Here is a 26,439-nt window from a genome sequence, read left to right as displayed (position 1 = left end):
TTTCAGTAATAATAATGATCTCATCAAATAGCCAATGGTTACATCAGAAACACAGAATAAGGAAGCCTGAGGCACACTGACTAGAGCTTGAACTTCCCACTGTTGGCCTCGCTGCTGGGAGGTCTGGGCCTCCCTTTGCCAGAGATGCAGGCAGGGAGTCAGAGCTGAGCGCCTCCTCCAGCAAGCATCCAGGGCTCCCTGACTGGGCTAGGGAAGGGCACAGGGACCTCTATTGGGAAGTGGTGCCAAGGTGACCTTCAGGCCTCACGGGTAGGTCACCAGATGGGGAGTCATCCCTGAGGAGTGTCGCTGGGCCACACATCTCAGAGCTGCCATCTGGCCCTTTCTCCAGTCTTCACGATGCCGAGCAACTAAAAACAATGACTGGAAAATACCAGTCAAATAATTGGGGCTTTCAGGGCAGAGGTGCTCTATCCTCTCTGGGCCCCCACCCCTCCCAGCCCCAGACAGGCCTGGGCCTTTGGGAAATGACTGCACGTCTTTAACCACAGGCTTCTCCTTAATTCCTCTGCTCATCTCTCTGGGAGCCTTCTTCTGAATTACAGCAGGTGTCAGGTTCAACAGGGCCCAGCTTTGCCTGAAGTAATCAGCAGACTTCAAAGAGAAAGCACTTTGGATGGAAGTCTAATTAAGAGCATTTGAAATACCTATTTATTTTAAAAGCATACTATCCCAATTAGAGGAGAAGTGTTAACATCTCCCAGCTGCCATTTTGAGGTTAAATGCCATGTTTTCAGTCCAAACTTCTCAGGAGCTTGTCTGACAGAGCTTCAGAACCACCCGCGCTCACGTGTCCCCAGTGACCACGTGCCAGAATTCTTCTCATGGAGAGAAACCTCTCATTGCAACAGATTGTTTATAAAACCGTTTCCTGCTTAACCCTCACCCTTCAGGCTAGTGTCGGGGCCAAGGGCGAGGACCCACAGCTCCGCTCTTGTGAGAATCAAAACAGCTCAGTGTCCTTGGTTTCCTGGTGTTCTTGAGTTGAGGCTTCCATTGGAGGAACGGGGCAGTGACTACATCTGCTCTTGCCCTCCCCCTCTCTGTTCTCCTTCCTTTGTCTACTTCTCTCTACTTTCCCTCTCCCTCCATTTTAAGTATTCCCTTTGGTATTGTTTCTTTCTTGTGCCTCCATATTCCTAGATTTCTATGAAAGCATAGCTCAGGTTGGTTGGTTGTTCTGGGGTGGGGAGGCGAGAGGGGGTCAAGAGCTAGGCTGAGCAGAAGAGGTTTTCTCACGTATTTTGCATAAAAATAGATCTGTGTATGTAAGAGGAGGTGTATGTCCAAGAAAATTCGTATAAAGGCAGTCTCATATCTCAGAGGAGCAAGGATTTAATGGTGATGTGAAAGGTGCCATGTGGAAGACTGTAGATTGGTGGAGGGAAGCCAGATTCAGTGGTGTGCTGGAACCAGCTCCATACCCATCAGATGAGTGACCGTTACCATTTTGGAAATTTGGGGATCCCTGGTAAAACACAGCTGTTGTTAAAAATTAAATGATAGAGGGTGCCTGGGTGGCTCAGTCGGTTGAGCGTCCAACTTTGGCTGAGGTCATGACCTCACAGTTCGTGAGTTCAAGCCTCACATTGGGCTCTCTGTTGTCAGCACAGAGCCTGCTTCAGATCCTTTGTCCCCCTCTCTCTCTGCTCCTCCCCAGCTCGTTCTTTCTCTTTCTCTCTCAAAATAAATAATTTTAAAAAATTAAATTATAGAAACTTACAATTAAATAAGTTATATTAAAAAACAAAGTCAACAAATACTCAAAACTGATCACCTCCTAACTACAGATCTTCCTTGACCTACAGTGGAGTTACATCCTGATAACCCCGTCATCAGTTGAAAATGTCGTCAAGTCAAAAATGCATTTAATACACCTAACCTATCAAACACCTAGCTTAGCTTAGCCTACTTTATTTATTTATTTATTTTTTTAATTTTTTTTAACGTTTATTTATTTTTGAGACAGAGAGAGACAGAGCATGAATGGGGGAGGTTCAGAGAGAGGGAGACACAGAATCTGAAACAGGCTCCAGGCTCTAAGCTGTCAGCACAGAGCCTGACGCGGGGCTCGAACTCACGGACCATGAGATCATGACCTGAGCCGAAGCCGGCCGCTCAACCGACTGAGCCACCCAGGCGCCCCAGCTTAGCCTACTTTAAACATGCTCAGAACACTTACATTAGCGTACAGTTGGGCAAAATCATCTAACCCAAAGCCCATTTTATAATGAAGTGTTGAGTATCCCGTGTAATTGATTGAAGTCTGTGCTGAAAGGGAAAAACAGGACGGTTGTGCGGGTGCAGAATGGTTGTCCGTGTTCATGTGGCCGGGCAGGAGCTGGGGCACCCGAAGCATGGTTCCTCCTGAATGGGTGTCACTCGTGCACCATCCTAAAGCCAACAAATCCTATGTCGAACCATCATAGGTCGGGGACCATCTGTCATTTACTACATTTTACTATTATCTCTGCCCTTGAGGTTATTTAGCACTACTGTGTCTATATCATGGAACTGTTGTCTTAGGGTGTGCTACTGTGCATCTCTTCCCAGTTTCACATACAGTGACATCACACTGGCAGCTTGAAATCAGCCTACTGGGACTGTTTATGCCATGGAAATTGACAAACGTTATTGTAAATTGGGCCGCTTTTCCCCCAGAGAGCTAGTTGTTCAACGTTTACCGCCACAGCAGGGGCATACAGATGAGCGCCCATTGAGAGGCCAGTTCTGTGCATGTGTGTGTGCTCTTAGGAGGACTTCTCCTCCTCTTCCTCATTGAATATCTAGATCCTGGTTCTCTCTTCGTTTACTGCCTACCTGATGAACCCTGGTCCTTTTGAAAGTGAGTGGACAGGGAAAACAGGGAAGACAGACGTGGGGCAAGGGAGGCATTGGCCGAGGGGGCCTCTTGATGTAACAACAGCCAGAGCTTGGGTCCTTTAAGAGAAAACGGCAGTGACCAGTTCTATGAATATGATCAACAAATAAATGTTCCTCCCGACTTAAAGGAGGGCCTACTGCTCACACCACTTCAGGAAACAAGAAAACAATGCTATTTTTTAAAAGTTTTGGGGGGGGGGGCATCTGGGTGGCTCAGTGGGTTAAGCGTCTGACTTCAGCTCAGGTCACGATCTCACGGTTTGTGAGTTTGAGCCCCACATAGGGCTGTGTGCTGACATCTCAGAGCCTGGAGCCCGCTTCAGAGTCTATGTCTCCCTTTCTCTCTTCCCTTCTCCTGCTCGTGCTCTGTCTCTCTCTCTCTCTCTGTCTCTAAAAATAAATAAACATTAAAAATTTTAAAAATAAATAAAATAATAAATAAATAATAAAAGCTTTTTTTTTTTTTACATGTATTTATTTTGAGAGAGAGACAGAGAGAAAGCGTGAGTTGGGGAGGGGCAGAGAGAGAGGGACAGAGAAATCCGAAGCAGGTTCTGCACTGTCCGCGGAGAGGCCAATGTGGGGCTCGAACCCACAAACTGTGAGATTATGACCTGAGCCCAATTCAAGAATCAGACGATTAACTGACTGAGCCACCCAGTGCTATTTTTAATTGGGCATCATTTGGAAATGATATTAATTGAACTAGATTCAGCTAGTTGAGAGTGCTTTGCAGAATTTAGTTACGTGCAGTTTTCCCTCTTCATTGTACTTGCCACCCTGAATGGTATACTATTGTTGGTAATGCAGATGAGGCTGGTCGGCAAACATTTCTTTAGAACTTAGCCTGTGCCTGGCATGGGTCTAAGCTCTCTGCATGTAGTCTCTTCTTTAATGCTCCTAAAATCCCCATGAGGGAGATACTGCTGTTACCCTCACCTTACAGTTAAATCCCAAAGGGGATAAGTGAACCTGCCTTACTTTGCTCAGCTAAGGGACACAAATGCACACGCGTGTCCAGAGCATATACTGTAACCCCCATGCTGCACTGCCCTCTGCCCTGTTCAGGGCATCGTGGAGTTCACAGAGGGACCAAGATCTGATGCCTGCCTTCAAAGGGTTTCTACTCCAGCCAGTGTAAAGGGGAAATACATGAAAAGGTAACTCTTTATCTAATTTCAGATTTAGATACATATATTATCCTATTCTCTGTACCCCAAACCAATTCAACCTTGGCCTCCTCCATGAAGCCTTGCCTGGCCCCTTCTTCCCAAGCCTTGTTTGTCCCCCAGCCTCACACACCTTGTCTTAGAATGTGTATTTCCATAGCTATATTCTCCACGCTGAAATGTGAGCTCCTGGAAAGCTGGGTGCAGTCAAATGAATCTTTGTACCCCTAGCAGCCAGCACGGGCAATAAATAGGCCAAATCAATACCTCCCCAGATGACTTCCAGACTCACACATCTTGCAAAAGTATAATGAGACATCTGAGCATAAAATAAAATCAGTCCATTTAAAAGAAGTAGAAGGAGTAAGTGCTTTTGGACCCCACGGCTGAGCCTATTACTATACAGAGGCAATAAATTTGACCCTGTCTTATCTAGCCACTGAGCAAAATGAGAAGCACCCAGAGCCACATAGGTTTCATTTTCCAACAACAGGAAGCGGACTAATTTATCTGCAGAAATAGAATTTCTTTTGGAACTAAACACAAACCAGAATTTATTGTGCAGACCCTTATTAAAGGACACTGAGTGACACGGTGAACGACATTCTTCAACTGCAGTTTTACAAAAGATACCGAAATGTTGTTCAAGCAGATGATTCTTATATCGACCCTCTGTTAGAGCAGGAGGCCTGACATTAAAGCATAACTCATTGAAAACGTTTCTGTGAGCGGCCGAGATAATCTGCTCCAGGTACTCTGCTCTCCGATGGTTGCACAGAGCAGGAATAAAACCAGGCGAAGCCAGCCCCAGCAACATGGGCTATGGCTTCTCTCTGAAGTGTCTCTCTTGAGCAATATGGGGTCAGTGCCAGGCTCTCGTTCTGCTCGCCATCGAAACTCTACCAAATGCCTGTGATTAAAATTTGAAAGACATGTGGCACTACCAGTAGGTGACATGCATCAGATGAGAGGGACAGGCCATGAGAGCTTTGGGGACTCAGCAGAGGAAGTGGCCCCTGGCAGTTGTCACCAAGGCCACGGGCCTGGGCTGAACCATGAGGAATGGGCAGGATTCAGAACCTCAGAGAACTCAAGAGAAGAGTGTGGAGGTAGTTGTTCTGTGGAGGGTGTGTGTGGGGGGAGGGGGTGTATGTGGAGGTTTGTGTATATTGTGTGTGTGGTATGAGTATGTGGTATGTGTGGGGGGGTGTATGTGGGGGCTGATGTGTGGTGTGTGTGTGGGGGGGTATATATATGTGGTGTGTGTTGTAGGAGGTGGTGTATGTGGGTTGTGTGTGTGGGTATGTGTGTGTGTGGTATATGTGGGCGGTGGGGATGTGGGGGTATGTGTGGGGGGGTGTGGGATGTGGGGTGTGTGTGTGTATGTGGTGTGTGTGTAGGAGGTGGTGTATGTAGGGTTTGAGTGTGGGATGTATGTGAAATGGGGGGGGAGGGAGCGATGTGGTGTGTGTGTGTGTGTGTGTGTGTGTGTGTGGTATGTGTTTGTTTTGTGTGTGGAGGGTGGAGGGAGAGGACTTTGTTGGGGAGTGATTTGAAGTAGTCAAGGGAAAGTCTAAAATGGTGAGTTGGGCCAGTTCACTGAGAGCCTTGAATCTGAGCATTTATCTTACAGGCAGTTGAGCCACTGAATATTTTTGAACAAGGAAGTTTTGGTCAAAGAGGCCTTTAAGGAAAAGGAAGCCCCAGGCAGACATTCATTCCAATTCCTCAACATTTCTAACTGACCTAGGAGTAAATAATCTCTACCGCCCCAGCCCCATTCCTCTTGCCCACCTTGCCCTGCACTGGACTGGCCCTCTGGGGACACACGCTTCCAGCCCAAGTTCAGGAAGGGCCTGAATGGCTGTCTCTGAGGAAATCTGCTGCAGACATTGCCCACTTAGATACAGCGCTGCCCTGGGGAGCTGCGTGCTGATCACAAGCTATGCAGACTGGCCTGGCCCCTTGTGGGTAGGTGGTCAGTCAGTTATCTTACCTGTGGTAGATGGAGGTGGGGACATCGCTGCCCTTGAGGAGCTCACAGATACGCCCAACACAAGCTATCCGTGTTGGCTGACACCACACCTTTCTCTCCATTTATCCCTTGACCTACCGGAACATTCCATTGCCTCTATTTGTAGGCACGTTTTTCATATACTGTCACAGATGATAGAAATAATAATCATTAATTAATAAAAATGCATGAATATGACATTGGCAGGTTCCAAGTGGCATCTGAGATCCCACCCCCCCACCAGATACTAGCCTCTTGAATAGTAGTCCTCCCCTTCTCTCCCTGGCCCCATCCCTCTCCCCACCCTAGCAGCAGAGATCCTTTGAACAAAAGCCCCTGAGAACAGTCTATTGTGGCTGCAGTGTCACATGGGCCCTTGATTGCCACTGGGTGGTATGCACTACCTGACCCTGAGAGTGGGGCGGGGACAGCTCTCAGTGCCCAGCAGGGGCCTTGAGGAGGGTTGGGAGAGGCACTGAGGCCACAGGCTGCCTAGTCTACTGCCTTGTTCTAGCTTAGAGTCCGCTGCCGAGTTCTCTTCTCCCAAGCAGAATTCCTGCAGTGGCCTGCTGCTTTCCAAACAGAGGCCTCTGCCATTGTCACTTTCTCCCCTTTGGTGTAAAACTGTTTTTTGAAGACTGAATCTTGAAATGCTTTGTGGAATTCTGCTGCTGGGGATGACAAGCCTGAGAGAAAGCAAAAGGCCGGAGCATCATCTCTTTATTGATCAGACTTCACTGAGCACCTAGTCTGACCCAGACGGTATGTGCAACCAGGAAGTGCAGGCTGTGGAGAGGAGCCACTGACTGAGACAGAACTGGAGGGGACCTTCCTGCATTATCTATCTCAGCAGCTTTCACAGTGGGTGCTCTGGGGCCTGGGTGTTCTTAGGGAGTGCCAGCGACAAGGCCCCAGGATTTTTGCCCACCCTGATTCAACCGAGGCAACTTCTGTTTCTCTTTTTGTCATTAAGCCTTTGTTTGAAGAAAATGATCTGCAGTTTTGTAACACATCTTCTTTCAGACCTTATGACCCTGTTTAAGACATTTGCAGAGGCAGATTCCCAGCTTCCCTCCCCAGAGCTACCTCCGTTTCCTCTGGACTCCCACAGGACTCTGCTTATACCTCTAGGAGAGGACTTATCACACTGTGTGATCATTATTCAGTCTTTCATCCACTTCCCCTCCTGGACAGAGGATCTTGATTTCTCCAGCACCGAGCATGGTGGTTGGTGCATAGTGAGTCCTCCGTAGACGTTTGCTCTGTGCCTGAGTTCCAACATCCATAAAATGAGGCAGTTGGAAACAAGTGACATCCTGTGCCCAGCACATCCTGAAGCAGAGCCGGCATTCACTGGTTGCCTGTTGAAAGAACAAATGAATCTAACACACCTCAGCCCTCAGGTGCCACGATTTTATCTCTTTGTGAATGCAGACTTCCTTAAGACATGCCGGAAACATTAGCGTTGGTGAGGGGACGCATGAGGGCTTGGATTAGAGGTGACTTCATCTTCTCAGAAAGGAATGATCAAAATGTGACCACTGGAGGAAGGCAGAATGTAAAGGAAGCAGCTGCCCCCAAAGCTGAGATGGCATCTCAGTTGGTTCCAGAAGAACTCAGGTGGCTCTGTAAGGACCAGTGGTAAAGTCTCACCACCTGAGTTGATTCCATCCACAGTTGCTTGTGAATATAGGGCAATGAATATGACATGAAGCCAAACGTGGCCAGATTCCCAAACTGAAGATGGAGGCTGGGAGTGAGGAGTCCCCACACCATTTCCCTGCCAAGTTCCCAATTGCCAAGGCTCTACTCCCTCTGGGTAGTTCCAGACTGCCTTGCTAGCGATTCTGGAGAACAGAAGGAGGCTCTGGGCATCAGCCTTGAACTGCAGTTGTGGTTTAGTAAAAAGAACACTCACCTTGGAATCAGGAGGGCCCTGCTTGAATCATGCCTCTACCATTTGCTAGTCACGTGACCTTGGTCCATTTACCTTCCTGAATTTCCATTTCCTTGTCCATGAGAGAAGAACATCTACTCCCCAGGGTGTGAGTACCTAAGTGAGGCATGTAAGTGATGGAGCCAAGGACAGCATAGATGCTCAGCAGATCATCATGGCCCTTGAGTCTGAGTGCCAGGAACCACACAACCAGACGCCCAGGCAGCGGACACAGCCCCTTGCCACAGAACCTACACAGCTCCGGGCCAACAGCACCAGTTGACCTAACTGGTGGAGGTCACCACATTTCTGCATTCACCACGTCTCTCTACCCGCTTGTGCTCACAGGCAGCATTAATCACTCAACCTTGCAAAGATACAGTCTCTGTCTCTCCCACTGAGCAGTGATGAAGGATGATCCAGTTGCCAGGGCCATTTTATTCATCATGCGAATGTGCAGGAACCATGTATGCTACTTTGAATGCATTAGGCATTTGACCAATGTCTTAGTCAGCTGGGGCTGCTATAACAAAAGTACCATAGACTGGCTGAGTGATAAACAACAGAAATTAATTTTTTCACAGTTCCAGAGGCTGGACACTGGAGATTAGGGTGACAGCATGATGGTTCTGGTGAGGACCAGATGGTTCTGGATCTTCCTCTGGATCACAGACTTCCAGCTTCTCATTGTGTCCTCACACAGGAGAAAAGGAGTAAGCTAGCTCTCTGACCTCTTCTTATAAGGGCACTAATCCCCTTCATGAGGATTCCACCCTGTGACCTAATTACCTTCCAAAGGCCTCACCTCCAAATACCATCACACTGGGGATTTTATTTCAACATATGAATTTGGGGGGGACACGAACAAACATAGACAATAATATACAAACATAGAATATATAACAAACATATACAACATATATATATATATATATACACAACATATATGTTGTATATGTATATATACATATGTTGTATATATGTTGTATATGTATATATAACAAACATATACAACATATGTTGTATATGTTTGTTATATATATATGTTATATATATATATATACATATATACATATACATATATACATATATATACATATATGTTAAACATATATATATATGTTATATATATATGTTGTGTATATATATGTTGTATATATATATATATAACATAATAAACATATAAAATATATGAACATATAAACAGTCAAATAAATAGAAGACAAAATTCTAGCCTCTTGATGTCATCTGCTAGGCTAAAATGTATTGTGGCTGGCCCCTTACAAGTGATAAAAATCACCACTTGTGCTTGGTGAGTCCAGCCCAGGGAAGGTCTTAGTGTTCCCCAGGAACAATTCTGTTACATAATTGAGCTAGATAAGACTCACTGCCCCAAAAGCTTATTTCCCCAAAGAAGTTGATGAGGAGTTTGAGAAAGACCTACCAACAGGAAACCAGCATTGTTCTTATCATAGCAAACAGCCAAACAAATAAACAAAAACAAAAACAGAAGATAACCCAAAGGTTCCCTAGTAGGCAGGTAGAGAAATGAGCTATAGCTGTGATATATTAATATTGTATGATATATCCATATGACATATTCATATAATTCATATTCATATAATGGAACACCATAGAGAATTAAAAATGAATAAACTAGAACTCCTTGTAGCAATGTGAATAAATCCCAAAAACACGATGATTGCAAGAAAGACAATTGCAGAAGGATATATGTGGAATGACACCATTCATGTAAATTCCAAAATGGTCATCATTGTGTATCAGGGGAGAGGAATGGGAGCCTTGTGTTATGGTGAAAGATAACATAAGTAGAGAAGTACCTGGGTAGCTCAGTCGGTTAAGCATCCAACTCTTGATCTCAGCTCAAGTTATGATCTCACGGTTCATGAGTTGGAGCCCTGAGTCAGGCTCTGCTCTGACAGCTCAGAGCCTGCTTGGGATTTCTCTCTCTCTCCCTCTGTCTCTTCACCTCCCTCTCTCACTCCCTCTCTGTTTCTCTGTCTCTCTCTCTCTCTCTAAATAGCCAATTAAACTTTAAAAAGATGGCGTAAGAACAGAAAAATGCATAAAACATATGTACAGATACATAGTCCAACAAATACTTACAAACAGAACATCTTTGCAACCTCCTCTTAGGTCAAGAAATAGCTAAGTAATGAAGTAATTTTAAGGGACGTTAGAAATGCAGGGTGAGAGTGTGCAGCAGGAAGGGAAGGTGTGCAGCACCAATAGGACAGTGTTATCTTTGGGGTGGGGGGGTGGTAGTGGATTGGAGAGGGCCCTAAGGAGGCACTCACCACTCCCCTGACATTGCAATGTTCTCATTCAAACACACACACACACACACACACACACACACACACACACCGGAACAACTGTGGCACACTATCTAGATTTTTCCAAATACAGATGCGATACGTGGGTGTTTATTTGTATCACTCTCTGAACTTTTTTGAAATGGTTTATAATAACTTCCAGAACTCGATGAAGGCTTAGATTCCAAGGAATCAGAGATCAAACAAAATTTATTGTTCAGTGGAATCCCTGTGATAGAAGTGGTAGTAAAACTGATTAACCTTAATTTCCTCACTACTGTTTGTGTCGGGATCGTTTTGCTTAAAGATGAGAACAGAGAATTTACCACTTCTCATTTCCTTCTCCAGGCGCTTGTATCCTCTAGGAGGGGCTTAATAGCTAAAGACCAGTCAGTGTGCCTGACACGCTGAGCAATGCAGGGGAGGCACTCATAAGACCACCTCTTGTTGTTCTTCCACCATCTCTTTCAGTCCCCTTGGTAGGGACAGTTCTGCCTCCGTGCTGGATGGAAGTTGGACAGCCCAGTAACTCAGTTGCTCATTCATTGTTAATTACAAACAAAACAAACAAGAACCAAAAAACATTAGTCATTTTATACTGTAACTACCACCTCAACAGTTCAAATTTCACTCAAAGCTAAGACGTCTCTCCTTTTCCCCAGCTAAGACCAACAGCCAGGGGGAAAGGGAATGCACTCAGCCCCTTCTCTTTCTAAGTCACTTCCTCCCTCAGCCTGCTAAGCTCGATTTCCCAAGACTCTAAGAGGGAGTTAGAACGAGGAAAGGCAGTTGGTAAAGATCTCACTTGACTGGTACTTTGTAACGTGGCTTTGTGCTCTCTGGGCCTGACAGATGTTCCAAGCTGGCTCTTCCTCACTTGGGGTACTTTTATGGGTCCCTGGAGGTCCTTTGACCTGATGCAAGCTACCTTATTTGGACAATTACTTACCCACTTTGAGCCTTTATGGGTCAGGATCCAAACACGAAGCAGGTTATTCAAGTTAATAATCAAGTCAGGTATTAGAAAGACCGTTGAAGAAAAGCCTATTGGCAAAGGTGTTAGCAGAGTGCAGAGAAACGCAGAGGTTGTAACAACAGCAGGGCAGGAAGCATTGCTGCCCCTAGACCTGAGGGAGCAAGAAGAGTGAGCACTTCCTAGAACCTGAAGACAGAAAGGGCTGTGCAGAAAGGTTCAGTCCTTCTGATAGGAGCGATGACCTTCAGTCAAGCAATGCATCCAGTTCATGGCACCTGCAGCAACATCTGAGGGAATAAATACCTCAACCTCTCTCTCCTCCGACCCCTCCAGTCACTTGTCCATGGTCACCATTGTCTGAGTCCAGCCAGAAGGCAAGGGGTAGGAATCCCATTGTTCCAGCGGCAGCCACAGGGTGGGGGGGACGGCGGAGGCGGGGAGTGGCAGAAGAGTAGATGGTGGAGGGGGGATTTCGGGGAGCAAAAGAGATAGGTGCAGGGCTCAGCCCCTATGCATCCTGTAGTCCACCGCCAGGTTTCTTTCTACTTCTGCCATCACCCCTCTGGGTGGCCCCACTAAAAAGGATGTGAGTTTTAAGTGTGTGCTGAAGGGTATAAGTGACGTGCTGGAGCCAGCTCGAAGTGGCTCACGAGAGCTCACCGTGTGCATCTCTTCCCAAATCCACATGCAGGAACATCACGCTGGTAGCCTGAAATCTGCCATGATGGGAGTAGTTGCACCACAAAAATTCACAAGTGCTGCGACACTGTAGGACTTTTTTTTTTTCTCCCAGCGAACTTGTTAAACATTTACCAGCCCAGCACTGATCTAAGGTGGCCTTAACTGGACTCTGTTCCAAGCTTATACCCCACATTGTTTCCACAGGAGCACAGCAGCAGCTCTCTGGCCTTGCTCCTGGCACACCAGCCTGGGCCCTGCTGGAGAGTTCTCTGGTGGGAATCAGATTTCTGTCTGCTGCGTGCACATACACACATGCGTGCGCACACAACACCCACACACGACACCACCACCCCCCCCACACACACACACATGCACAGATTCCTAAGGATTCTTACCAAGCTTTCTGAGTGGTCTTCAAACCTCCTCATGACCTTTGAGGGAGGGGGAAGGTCTTCCACACACATCACCCCCAGTGAAGACGATAAGGCAGGCTTAACACAAACTGTGAGCTTTCTTTAAAGAAATTCTCTTCAAACATTTCTTTTGGCCCCTTTCTTTCTTTCTTTCTTTCTTTCTTTCTTTCTTTCTTTCTTTCTTTCTTTTTTAATGTGGATTTATTTTTGAGAGAGAGAGAGAGCACATGTGAGTGGGGGAGGGGGGAGAGAGAGGGGGACAGAGGATCTGAAGCAGGCTCCATGCTGACAACAGAGAGTCTGACGTGGAGCTTGAACCCACGAACCGTGAGATCACGACCTGAGCCAAAGTCAGATGCTTAACCTACTGAGTCACCCAGGTGCCTTGGCCCTTTTCTTGATGTGGGTTATTTTGGTTGTCTAGCAAGCACTTACCATCATATTTGAAAATATGCCAGCTCTACTGCGTGGTCTGTCTAAGAACTCACTTTTGACTCTAGTATGTAATAAATTTTTTTGAAACAAACAGATTGATTTACAAATTGGCTAGTAGCAGATAAGTTTTCCAAAAGTGGCGGGAGACAGTTTTATTAAGGATCCTCAATTCAATTCCTAAAAGTTCTGAAATGTCTCTCATAAGCCAATCAAGAGGATTGACAAATGCCACTAACCATCATTAGGGGTTTTTATAGGAGGAAGGCCCGTGCTCCCTTTTACCAGCATGAGAAAAACTGCCCTCCTGAGAGGTCGTAAGTGTCCTGAGAACACTCCAGACTGGCTGGTTCCAGTGTGACAAACATGGAACTGGGTTTTAGGTTTGCTAAGGTTCTTGCTAATTTCCCTCTGAAAAGCCACTCAGAATGAAGCCTCTGGTCACCGCCAGTCAGTGAGGCCGGAGTGGCAGACAGCAGACTCACCAAGGGACTTTGAGAGAAGTCCTGTGTTCAGAAATGTGAGTTGGCTGAGGAGTGAGGGAGCCTCAGTGGGCTGGAGAGCCGGCAGGAGCAGCATCTGGACCCTCGGAAGAAGGGCCGCCGAGCCAGGCTCTGAGTGGCTGCAACCAGAGAACGCTGACGGCAAACCAAAGATGCATCTGGGGCTCCAGCAGAAAGGACCGCAGAGAGAGAGAAGAGTTCCTATTTGAACAGAAGCGACCATGGAAGGGAACCTGTGCCGAGCTGAAGAGAGGAATGGCACTAGAAATGTCTTTTCCTGTGTCTGCAGTATGCTCCTGGGGTATGCTTGTGAGTCCACATGGACCCTGGTGCACACTGACCCTCTGTGCAGTCCACATCCTCCGCAAGGAACACGGGGGGAGAGAGGCAGCAAATGACAAAGGAGAGGCCACCATCCAGGGGCATGATCTTGGGCAGAGAATCCCAAAGTAGAACAGGGGAGGTTACTCTGGTGGGAGGAGACAGCAGCAGCCTTCTACAGGGGTGCCTGGGATTGCGTTTTGCTCTAAAAAGGCATACCAAGCAGTTCTCTCTCTTTTTTTTTTTTTATCGCCTATTTATTTTGAGAGAGAGAAAGAGAGCATGCGAGCACGTGAGTGGGGGAGGGGCAGAGAGAGAGGGAGGGAGATAGAATCCCAAGCAGGCTCCACATCCTGAGCGCAGAGCCCAATGCAGCACTTAAACTCACGAGCCCGGTGAGATCACGACCTGAGCCAAAAGCAAGAGTCAGACGCTCACCCGACTGAGCCACCCAGGCACCCCAAAAAAGGCATACCAACGGGTCCTGATTGTACTGAAGCATGGCGGCTCCCTGGGGGGAAGACGGCTGCAGTGCCTGTGGGCCTGTGGCTGTTGGGTGTGAGTGCACCCCAGAGATTATCAGTCACAGCCATGTGTCTGCAGGGCATTCATCACACCCTTAAGTCTGACCCGCCACGGGCAGGGAAGGTGTTAAAAAACCAACACCAAGATGGATGGTGGCACTGAGCACCTGTCAGTGTGTGATTGCTCCGACCGACAATAAATTTGAGCCATTAAACAGGAAATGGTCTGATTGGAAAGCCAGGATCTCTGCCTCTGAGCTGCTGACCATTGTGGTAATTGAGCCCCTGACACCATCAGTCTCCATAAGAATAGACCCTTTGACCTCTCAAACAGGTGAGGCTGAGTGATTCTATGAGATAGTTTAGCCCCCAAAGGCCCAGAGTCGGTGTTCAACAAGTGAATCATTATTGGATAGCTGAGGAGGCCAGGCTGGGATGTCTCCCTGGCCCTGAGATATTGTCTGCCATGGTAGAGCCATATAACTCATGGCTTCCTCCCACGTAGGGCACTGGACCAGCAGGTGCCATGTTGGGCCCCGTAGCCTTTGCTCTCTAGAAGCCTTCAGAGGCCCACAGGGGCCCTTTTGGCACTGGTGCCTGGTTGGAGATTTCAGTATTTCCTTCCTTAGGACTCCTAGGACAAAACCAAGGAGACAAGCAGGCTGGCTCTGGGTATTCCGGCGGCTAAACTTGGGAAAGGCGCAGACTCCTCACAAGCCAGCAGGCGAGCTGCAAATACCAAGTGGGAACAGGCTGCAGGCCATGGTTTCGGTTAGTAAAGGGCAGTCTTCACAGGCCAGCACTCGAGGAGCAGCTGAGGCTTTCTCTCGGCCCCGGCCCCAGATCTGAAAGGCATTCATGGAAAAGGGCAGTGCCTTCAAATACCAAGGACAAGTCAATACCGACTTCAATGATCTACCCCATGGCTTCCTTCATTATCAGACTCACTTCCAGAGGAAAAAAGCGCCAGCTTTGAAGTGAGACAGAGCTGAGTCCTGACCCCAGCTCTGCTTACTAACAGTGTGATCCTGGGCAGATTCGTTCCCCTGGCAGCGCTCAGTTTCCCCCATCTGTAGTGGGGGCTTGTGAAGATTATATAAGATAAGGCACAGGAAATCCCTGATCCACGGAGCAGCCTGGTGGTGGTTATCTTTACTCAGATTTTGCCTACCTCCTACAAGGGCCAAGTTCAGGCAGCCCCAGCCCTACAAAGAGTGTGTTTTCCTTGCTGCAAACCCCTGGGTCCCTTTCCCCACTATGACTCCCAAAAGTCTGGAAGGTGGACGGGGGCAAAGGGACATGCTAGCCCCATATACCATCCTATCCAAACCTTTGCAGAGTCTTCATTCCTTGTAACTCCCGCATGGAGTACTGTATTGAACCTGGGCTCAAAATCTTGAGCAGTGTTTCTTAACAAGGGCTGAGCAGATCAGAGTTACCAAGGAACCTACTGGAAAATTCTAAGTCAGTCTAGAGCAGGGCCCGGTTGCCTCTGTGCTTTGACCGGCTGGCTCCTTGTGTGCACACCCAGTAGAGAGTCACTGAACCAAAGAAATGAGACTCTGAGCATTTCAGACACTGAATAACAAATAGGAGTTTTGGGGTGTGTGTGTGCGTGTGTGTGTGTGTTTGAGAGGAGGGTATAGGGAAGCAGGAAGAGGAGTTACAATGATCTTTTCAGTGCCCCCAAATCCTGCCAGGCAGGAGGGGGCCCACAGGAGGCCAGCCTTCCCAGAAAGGGCCCCTCTTGCCCTGGGACTGCTAACCCCTGAACACACTGCCACTTCAGAGGTAGGGTCAGCCTGGGACTGTGGGTACCCCGTTTGAAGTTTCAGATACTATCTGACCACTCAGGGCTTCCTGCTCGTGTGACATTCAGATCTACGGCTGCTGGAATAAAACCCTTCTTTCTCGCCTTTGTATTGCTTTGGAACCGGCTGCTCGAGCCAATTCACAGTGTCACCTCAGAGGCCACTCGGGCTGTGACCCCCTGTGCTCCTGTCGCAGCCAGAATCCTGTGCTTGAAAGGAGGGCCCCCTGGGCCTCCTGTCAGGTGACTGGAGGCTCTGTCCCTGGCCACAGTCCCAGTGGGCACAGAGACCTACAAAGCCCGAATGGCCTTCAGTTACTCCCTCTTCCTCTGTTCTTGTTCAGCCGCTTTTGTTCCCTTTGCTTTCAGTTCCCAGCACCCCTTTCTCTTCGGGGAAGACTGATAAGCCCAACCTCAGGAAGCATCAGAAGCAGCCAGGGGCTGTCTCCTGGTGGGGTTACAATGCATTTCACTAAGCAGGCATCACCTTTGGCAAGAGCCCACTGGTTGCCATGACAATGTGGACAGTTTGTGTCTTGGGGATATGTTGTGCCCTCGTTCTGGCTGCCCTGGGGTCCCTTGCCCCAGCTTTCTTTCCCACATCCTTTCAATAGGCTTACAGCATCCTGGCGCCAACTCACATGAACCATTCTTTAGTTGGGAACAGCTTTGTCTCGATCAGCAAAACACTGCTGAACTTAGCTATCAAAGGAATAGATCAAGCTATTTCTCTCCTCAAAAGGCTCCAGGTTCTGTCTCTCTCAAAGCTAAGGTCCTTAGCGTGGCCCACAAGGTCCTACACCATCTGGCCTCAGTTCCCACCACTCTGCCTTACCAACTTGGCCAGACACACTGGCCTTCTCGCTCTTCCTCAGAAGTACCCTGCAGATGTACCTCAGGCCCTTGGCACTCACCGCTGTACTCTCTGTCCTGATTTCTGCGTGCTCGTTCCCTCCCTTCATTCAGGTCTCTGCTGCCTCCTCAGAGACAGCTTCCCGGCCACTCTACCTAACATAGCAGCCCTCCACCTCTTTATCCAGCTTTCTCTCCTCAAGGTGCCCTTCAGCCCCTGGCATTATATCAACTCAATTTTGGGTTGGTTTAATGTCCACCTTCCCCAGAAGACTGCCCCTTGAATGGGGAAAGCTCATTTGTTCCATCAGCGAATGAATGACCGGCCATGGATTCGAAGCTGCCTTTTCTATCTGGTAGCTTTATGGCATTGTGCAAGCTACCTGGTCACACAAGCCTTGGTCTCCTTGTCTGAAAAACACAGGTGATAATATCTGCTAGCTAGAATGACAGAAATAAATGAAGCAGCACAGAGAATAGAACCAAGTGCTTGCCCTGCAAACGGTAGCTGACATCGTCTCCCATCTTTGTGTCAGCTGCTTTCAGAGTAATGGTCTCCTTGCCCCAGGCTCCCGGACACCCACACACCTCCAGGGCACCTGCCACTGATCTGCCACGGGAGTCTGCAAGATGCCCAGGGAAAAAACAGCCAGCAACCGGGTGAGGCGAGAGCCCTCTCCTGCAGATGGGCCCTGCATTCATGCCAGGGCAGCCATAGCCGTTATATGGGAGACCAAGTCCTCTTGGCCTCCACCAGGCTGGGTGAGACGCCCCTGGGTGGATCCAGTAGCCCTGCCTTCACCCGCCTCCAGAGACCTCTCACGGAGTACGGCTGAAGGCTGCCCAGCCCGCCACTATAGAGGAGGGTCTTCACGGATTTTCTCAGGGGTTTTCTTGGTGTGGAGCCAAAAAGTGTTGAAAGGAGGAAGAAGATTCACAGCTCTTCTTTTTCGACAGGCTGGAAGATATATTTGCTCATTTCTGAAGCTGTTACGAGACGACAAAACATTCTGTCCATTTCAAGTCCTACCGTTAACAGTGTGATGGGAAGATACTATCTTCAGTTGATCACATCTGACGTTTTTCAGAGGGCAAGGGCCGGTACACACGTATGGCATTGAGTGTGTGCTACAAGCGGGGCCTAAACAAAGCACAGGGGAGATATAAAGAACAGAGGGACCAATCCCCGCCCTCCAGGGGCTTCCGGGCCTCTGCCTGGGGGAGCGTGGCCAACGCGCGAACGGGCAGCCAGCTCCTCAGGGCTAGAGGGCACTGCACCAGCAGGGGTGATAGGTCGTCTTCAGTTGGCGAGCCTAATGGTATCTGCGTCTCCTGTGTTTAGGTGATGGAGTAAGACACTTGTCCGGTGGGTTTACAAGAGACTGTTGTCACCTGACACAAGGGAGAGGGAGTATCAGGTGCCTGGAAGATAAAGGACAGACTCCTGATCTGCTTAGCATATTTATCAAGGAGTTAGATAGTGACATAAAAGGCAGCCAAAAGGGAAAGAATAAAGGCACAGCGGAATGAGGACCTCTCAGAAGGCTAAACCCCCAATATATGGGAAGTGTTGCGTTTAGGATCAAAAGGACAGTCACACTGAAATAGGAGGTGTTTTGACAACTACTCACAAAAAATATGAGTCTTTAACCACAAGCTTAATAGAGGCCAGTGACAAACTGACATGGCCATGACAATGACAGAGCTGCTGAAGAACAAAAACGGTGCTGGGGAGGCTGCCTGATGTAAGCATTCAGCTCTTGAGAACCAGAAAAATTTGAGTTCAGATCCCATCTCTGCTTCTTAGTAGCTGTGTGACTTTGGGTTACTCACAGCCCTCTCTGAGCCTCAGAATCTAACTGAAATGAGACAGTAAGACCCTCTTGGTTATGTTGAGAATTCATAATAAGGTGAGCAGGGCACCAGCCCAGTGCCGGAGAGAACTTGGCAGCACTTAGCATAAAGCAGGCATTCGATAAATGGTCACTGTTAGTAATTTACCTGCTATAGAAATATAGAATGTACATTTTTAACAGCTTGGAGGGCCATTCTGTACCATGTCCCTTTCAGACCTATCTAGAGGATTATGTCCAGATTTAGACTGTGATCCTTAAGAATAGTTAGAAAGCAACCGTGTCACTGAGTCCTTAGGTGAGGGAACTGGGCAGAGTCCGCCTGTGAATAAAGCTCATGGTTTTTACGTAATGTTGTTGTTGTTGCTGTTGTTAAAATCTCTAAAGAACCATAAAATTAAGAAGGGAGTCATGCTATGCTGCTCCAAAGATCCAAAGTAGGGGGAAAAAGAAGTTAGAGGGGCAGGTCTCAGCTCAAAGTAAGAGGAAACAGAGCTGTGCACAATGAAATGGGTTACCGTGCAAAGTGGTGAGCTCCCCACCACCGGAAGTATTTGGGCAGAAAGCAGATGACCATGTGTCAGAAATGTTAACAGGAGGAATTTCTGAATCCACGGCCCTTCCAAACAAACAAAACCGGATTTGGATCCAGGTTCCTGAAGTTAGCCTGGCCAAGTCAACCTCTTTGAACCTCTGTGCCCTTCTCTCTGCAAAATGGAAGCAATAATGCTTTAAATGAGTACTAGAAGGATTCAGTCTGGAGCGCCTGGATGGCTCGGTCGATTGAGCGTCTGACTTTGGCTCGGGGTCATGATCTCACGGTTCATGGTTTCGAGCCCCGCGTCGGGCTCTGTGCTGACAGCTCAGAGCCTGGAGCCTGCTTCAGACTCTGTGTGTGAGTCTTTCTCTCTCTCTCTCTCTGCCCCTCTCCCGCTCGCACTCTGTCTCTCTCTGTCTCTCAAAAATAAACATTTAAAAAAAATTAGAAGGATTCAGTCTGATCATGTCCAGAAAGCACCCAGCCCAAAATAGATTCTCCCCTACATGGAGTAAGAAGCAGGGCGGTCCGACTTCCAAGACACCTTCCGTGAGGCTAGGAAGTACAGAGCAGCCGCAGAGACCCCTGGGAGGGTGAACAGACCCCACCCACCAGGCCAGAAGAGGCCGGGCTCCAGAGGAGCACACTAGCCAGAGCGGGCAACTCTGTAGCAGTGGTCGGCATGCATAGGAACACAACCGTCACCAAGACCTTGGTCGGGTCCTGTTGCCCCGGCTCATGGGCAGGGCATCCGAGCCTGTTCTCAGCTCTGGCTGCATGTCAGCACTGCTTGGGCGAATCAGGCTTGGGAACCTTGGCTTTGGAGGGAAATCCAACACAGGGGACATGATTTGAGGCTATGAGATCCTCAGCGCCTCAATTGGTGTGAAGACAGATGTGACAGATGTGAGACAGTTTAGTGATGTCTTCTTGGTTTCTGAGGGGCTCTCTAGCAGAGGATGGGAAAATGCTATTTTGCATCTTCCCTGGGGATTCAAGAGGAAACAAGTGAACTCAACAGTAAAAGGATTAGTAGCAATGTAAGGCCTAATTGTCTTCCAGTGACAGATGTTGGACTGTGGGAGGGACAGCCGAAATAGTCATGGAAACCTCTCCTCCTAGGCTTTCGCCAAGCAGATATTGCCATTGAAAGGAGGGGGCTGCAGTAGACTCCCATCCAAAGGCCCCAGAAAGTACTCACAGAGGTACTTTCACCTTGAGATGCACTTTACTTTGTCCTCTGCCCTAAATATCACACTCCTTTTACATTTCTTCCTTGTTGGAGTAACCCATTGGCATCTCTCTTCCACAGGCATCTCAGAAAACGTAGCCATGCCTTCTATGCCAGACTTGCTGGAAGAAAAGCTTCGATCACAACTGGAGGAAGAAAAGATAAGGTACCCACTTTTTCACCCCCACACACCCTGACCTCAGCCTTCTAGAGCTCTCGGGGATGACCCATGTGCTGCCCGGGGCCAGGCAGAGTGGCCACTCCCCAGCCCAGGTCTGGAGCTGCTCTGGGAAGTGGGTCCAGTAGTTGAGTCCTCAAATAGCTGGAGGGAGTGCTGCCTTTGAGCAGACAGATGTGGGATGCAGAAACCACAGGCAGGATGAGGTTGGAATCGGGAGCAGAAAGCCTAGCTGGGCCCTGGAGCCAGTAGAGAGGTTGACTTGGCACCTTGACCAGCCTGAGGTCCCAGTCTGCATGCAGCTCACTAGTCTTATCTGCTGCTGCCATCTAGGGGAGTCAGGAAGTATGACCACGGAGGTCTTCCACAGGCCGATCTACCCCTTTCCTCCTGAGGCTCCTTATCTGCGGGGCGTCCTGAGAACATCACACCCTCTTGCAGCCATTTAGGGTACCAAAATGATCTCACTAACAGAGGAAGGAACCTCCAGCATAAACAGATGCGTGGCCGTCACTGATACTTAGCATGGCCACAGAATGTCATGCAACACTCCGGTCCAACGTTGTAGTTCACGCATGCATTCATTTACACGTTTGACAAATGTTTGCTCTCTCCTCCCTGCCATGGGGAGGCCCTGGGGAGAGCAGACAAGTCACCTTCCCAGCCCTCGAGGAGCCTATGGTGTCATTATGACACCCTGGGCTAGCTGGGCACGTACCCTGAGCAAACCCGGTCACTCTGGCCTCCCCACCCCCGACACATCCCTGCCACCCGAGACTTGGGGAGGACAAAGCCCCACTCTGAGCCCCCAGACTACTCCTCATGACTGCACTGTGTGTCCTGCCAGCATCCTCCCTCCCGAAAGCCTTGTGCTGCCCTCCCACACCTGCCAGTGTGGATTTGCCCCTGGGTTATCCTCTTTCTCCCTCACTCTGTTTATTTTCCCCAGTTTCTTCCCAACCCATTCTCCTGGTGGCTTTACTCCACTCTGTGTTGCCCCCTTGGTCCACATTTCCTGCCTCAGGGTCATCTCGGGAGCCAAGATGTGTTGGCAGTTGAGCTATTTCCTGTTGGACAACTTCTGATTCGTTGTCGCATGCCCCAAACTTATATACACAGTGACGAATGTATTGTAACTTCCGCACTTCAACCTAAAGGTGAACCAGCGCAAGAGTGTGGTGGTTGAGACTGTGGTTTCCAGAGCCAGATGGCCTGGATTCAAATCCTGGCCCCTCTGTTTATTAGCCCCCTGCCACAGAGCAAGTTATGTAACCTCTCCTTGCCTCAGGTTCCAAATCTGTAAAGTGGAGCATCTTCTTCATGGGACCAAGACGAGGTCTGAATGAGTTTATATGTCGAGTACCTAGAAGAATGCCTGCCCCTTAGTAAGTGCTCAGTAATGGCAGATATCCTTCTGGAAGGAGGGGGTATTCATCTCATACACAGAGCCCGTGGGCCCGCTGGACAAAAACACCTGGCTGTGCTTCTCTCCGATGGACTCAAGCCCTGGCCCTGGGCCCCGGCCTCCGTGGGCTCCTCTGGGTCCCGGCTCCTGGCACCAGAGCGGCACCACCAGATCCTCAGGCTCAGGCCCTGCAGCAACACTCCGTGGGCGGCCCTTCCTCCCGCCAGTGACTGTCAAGGCTCTTCTCTGATTCCACTGTAGGTATAAAATGATGTTCACACGCCTGAAGGCCCTGAAGGTGGAGATCGAGCACTTGCAGCTGCTCATGGACAAAGCCAAGGTGAAGTTGCAGAAGGAGTTTGAAGCCTGGTGGGCCGAGGAAGCCACCAGCCTGCAGGTATTAGCAGCGCCCCCCCCAACCCACCGCCCCAGAGCCTGCCCCACTCCTGTGTCCTGGGGAATGTTAGGGCCACTGGGGAGGGGCTGTCGGAGGCAGGCCCACGTGCTCTCAGCCTTGGCTCAGGAGACAGGTGCTCATCTTAGTAAGGAGGAGTGCACATGGTCAGGGGCCCACTGTCCCTGTGCCCTGGTGCCTGCCACATAGAAAGGTGGGCCATGGAAAATGAGCCCAAACCGGTGGACCTGCCACTGTCACTTTGTGTAATGTTCCCCCGCGACACCATATTGACAGCGTTGGCTGTTTTTTATTACAGTCATATGCAGGAAAGCCTTGGTTTGCGAGCAAAATTCATTCTGGAAACATGCTTGTAATCCAAAAGCACTCGTATATCAAAGCAAGTTTCAAGAACCACTGGCTCAGTTGTGATCATGTGACATTCGGCTTACGTACGACATGTATTGCAAGACACCACTTGTCAAGTTAAAGTTTATTAGGAATGTTTGCTAGGCTTGTGGAACCCTAGCAGAACAAGTTACTCTCAATCCAAGGTTTTATTGTATGTATGTATGTGTTTATACATACATGTGTATATGTAAACATATATTTCTATAATTTATGTGGAAGTTATAGAAATTTTGGAAAATAGAGAAAAGCACAAAGAGATAAAAATCACCATAACCCCACCATTTAAGGATAACCAATATTATCATGTTGGATTATATTACTTCTTTCTCCTATGCATATATTTCCATATGGCTTTTTTTTTAAGTTAATTTATTTACCTTGAGTCCAGGAGGGGGCAGAGAGAGAGAGAGAGAGAGAGAGAGAGAGAGAATCCCAAGCAGGCTCCATGCTGTCAGCACAGAGCCCAACGCAGGGCTGGATCCCACGAACCATGAGATCATGACCTGAGCTGAAATCAAGAGTCAGACGCTTAACAGACTGAGCCACCAAGGCGCCCCTCCATATGTTTTTATAAAACTAGAATCATACTGGTCTTCAAGTATCACAAACACCTTTTGTTCTGGGACTTCACGGCACAGCATGACTGCTCTTCCATGTTCTTGTTCTACATCATTCTAATGGCTGTCACTGTTGCATCATATGAATTTATTTTAATCCACTTAATCTTTGATCGTTTAGTGTTTAGGTTGTGTCTAGTTTTGCACTGGAAGCCTGTTTGTAGATAAATGTTTGCATATTTGCTAGACAGATTCCTGGAAGCTCCCTATAATATCATGAAGGCCAAGATAACAAGTTAAGAAGCGTTAATACAAACGCCCAGTTCCAGTTGTCCTCCTGTAAGTCCTCAGCTCTGGTGTAACGGAGGCGGCTGGCGGATCTCTCAGAGATCATCTAACAGCTGACCCCTTCATTTCAAGGACAAGGAAACTGAGAGCCTAAGAAGTTATTTGGTCAAAGACACACAGCCAAGTAGCCATGTTACCAGACAATAGAGAAGAATATTTGGATAAAACTTAATATACAAGATGACAAAGAAAACCAGTAATACTGAAATAAAGTTGTCAAAATATTTTTAAAGCAAAGTTATGGTATAAAAACACGTATACCACTTTACGAATGTATTAATAAGGTACATTTATTAATATTTAACATAATTTCAAAGTAGTGGTGAACACAGTATTTCAGTATTTCTGCCACAGTGTAATATGATATGAAAATATCTTGTGATTTTTAACCAGTGATGAAGTCACTGACGTTACATATACTACTATGGTTTGTTGCCTACATTGTATCATTGAAAGAAATGCAAGATTTCAGGTAGAAGTTAGGAAAAATAAAAACGTCATTGATTCCCATCCACGTTCACAGCACCCCTGGGTCCTGTCTGTTCTCCAGTTAAGACCCCTTTGTGGCGAGGCCACCAGCCACTGCTGGTGCCCAAGGGAGGTTAGCCACTGAGCGGATGGTGAGGGTGATCCCGTGTGACTCAGGAAGTGTCCGGGCAAGGCTGATGGATTCAGACAGCGTATTTTGTTCACATAGGCAGCAAAAGCCGGAGTAGCCAAAGATGTCAGCTCAGTGTATCCTCTGCCCCACAGGGTGTCACTGAAACACAATGGACCAGATGACTGCAGTAGGGCTGATGGGGCACCCTGTTGCTGAGGAGTTAATTCTATGCTGCCGCTAGGCAGTTTTATAGCCTGCAGATGTACGCTGAGTGGAGCAAGGCAGAAAGCCTTAAACCTCATCAGAACATGGGAGGTGATGAGAAACGGTCCCATGACCACCCCCCAGGGAGATAGGAAGGCAAGTGGGAAATAGCCTTGTAGCAGCTGCTCGTGAGCCTGCTATGCTGTCAGGTTCTGGGAGAATCACGGGGCATTCTGCCAAGATTCAGAGAAGCCGCAGTTGAGGCCTTGCTCTCCAGCCCCGTGTGGAGACATGCAAGGTTGCCAGGGCACCATGGTGGAGCCGTTCCTCTACAGGAGGTGCTCAGTGGATTTCTCCTGCCTCTGCGAGCATCTCTTTGGGACAAGGGGAAGCAGAACCAGAGAGGACTTCTGGAGAATTGTCAGATTGCATGTTAAACACTTTTTCCTGACTACAAGTAAATAATACAGGCTCAAAGTGGAAGGCTTAGCACAGAAAAGGACAAAGAGTAAATCAGACATTACCCATAATCCTGCCACCCAGAGATAATATTTTGATGCCCATCAGTATAGTGATCACAATGTCTAGATTAATTGTTTCCCCCGCACATGTTGTATATAGAAACTTATAGAACTAGCTTTTTCACCTTAAGAAATACATCAAAGACATTTTCCCATGTCATCAGATTCAAGCTAATACTGTGAAACTCCTTGGGCCAACAGGTAAATTCTCCAGCAGTGAATTCCCTCAATCACATGAAGCCCTTTCCCCAGACACCTGAGTCCCAGCGTGAAAGGTCTCAGCTTCTCTGTAACCAAAGGTAAGGAGTGAGGCTGAAGAAAAGTTTCCCTGCCTCTCCTCAACCTGTTCTTTCTCCCCTGAGTAGGGGTCTCTAGAGGCTGCCTGATTCGCCATGGTGAATCACTCGTACTGTTAACACTAGCTGCAGATACTCAAGCCAGTGGTTCCAGGAGTGTGTGACCAAAGCCTGTTGAGCACACCTCCTCAGTCCTTTTCCCCTGACCTGGCAGCCAGCAGACCTACTGCCATGGTGACAAGAGACAAGCGCTTTCATTGCACGAGCCCTGGTCCTGCCCCCTGAGTAGGAAGAAGGGGTTGGAAGTAGGTGGAAGGGAGAGTTTGGGAGAGAGTGGGGGGGACTGGAAAGGAGGGGGATATTGGTGGTAGGCCAGTCAGGATCCAGAGGAGCTCTGCTAAAAGACTGTCCTCGCACAGATTCAGGAGAGATGTGGGTGGCCTCGCAGGAGGATGGCCTGCACGTGAGGACAACCAGGAGCCAGTTTCCCTGAATGCCGGCATGATCCAGCAGGGAATCCACTTCCCCCCACACCACCTTCTGAAGGCAGCTTCCTTCTCATGCCACCCACGTTATTATCTCTTTGCAACCACACAACTCAGGGGGTAGAGCCAGTGACGCATGCCTCGGCCATCCTCTGTCCCCCAGAGAGATCTGCTGTCAGGACAGAGGCCAGGGCAGCTTGCGTGGGGTGTCAGCCTATGCCACCAAGGAGCAGTCCTGTGACTGGGATTGAATAGGAGCTGAGCTCTTAGGTTGGAAAATGTGAAATAGAGCTTTCACTCTATTTGACTGGGGTGGGAGGGGCGTTATGCCAGACATTACCCTTAATATGATGTTATGAGAATGGCATTTTACCTCTGTGGTCCTCTCAAAATCCCATCGCCCCAGTCCAGTCATGAGGAAAACATCGTGTAAGTCTCGACTGGGGGACATGCTGCAGAATACCCAACCAGTCCTCCTCAAAACTGTCAAGGTCATCGAAAACAAGAAAAATGTGAGAAACTGTCACAGGCAAGGGGAGCCTAAGG

General features: G+C 48.4%; 1 protein-coding gene across 1 annotated transcript in view; it reads left to right on the top strand.

The window, feature by feature from the left end:
* The window catches only part of KIF6 (kinesin family member 6), a 394,043-nt gene that overhangs the window by 350,146 nt on the left and 17,458 nt on the right, over positions 1-26,439 (top strand). The window contains 3 exon segments of the mRNA XM_030315426.1: positions 20,575-20,659; positions 22,338-22,473; positions 25,314-25,411. Coding sequence (XP_030171286.1) covers positions 20,575-20,659; positions 22,338-22,473; positions 25,314-25,411 — 319 coding nt within the window.

This window comes from Lynx canadensis, chromosome B2, assembly GCF_007474595.2.
Source record: "Lynx canadensis isolate LIC74 chromosome B2, mLynCan4.pri.v2, whole genome shotgun sequence".
NCBI lineage: Eukaryota > Metazoa > Chordata > Mammalia > Carnivora > Felidae > Lynx > Lynx canadensis.
Note: the sequence above shows the minus strand (reverse complement) of the source record. Positions and strands in the feature narration are given on the sequence as shown.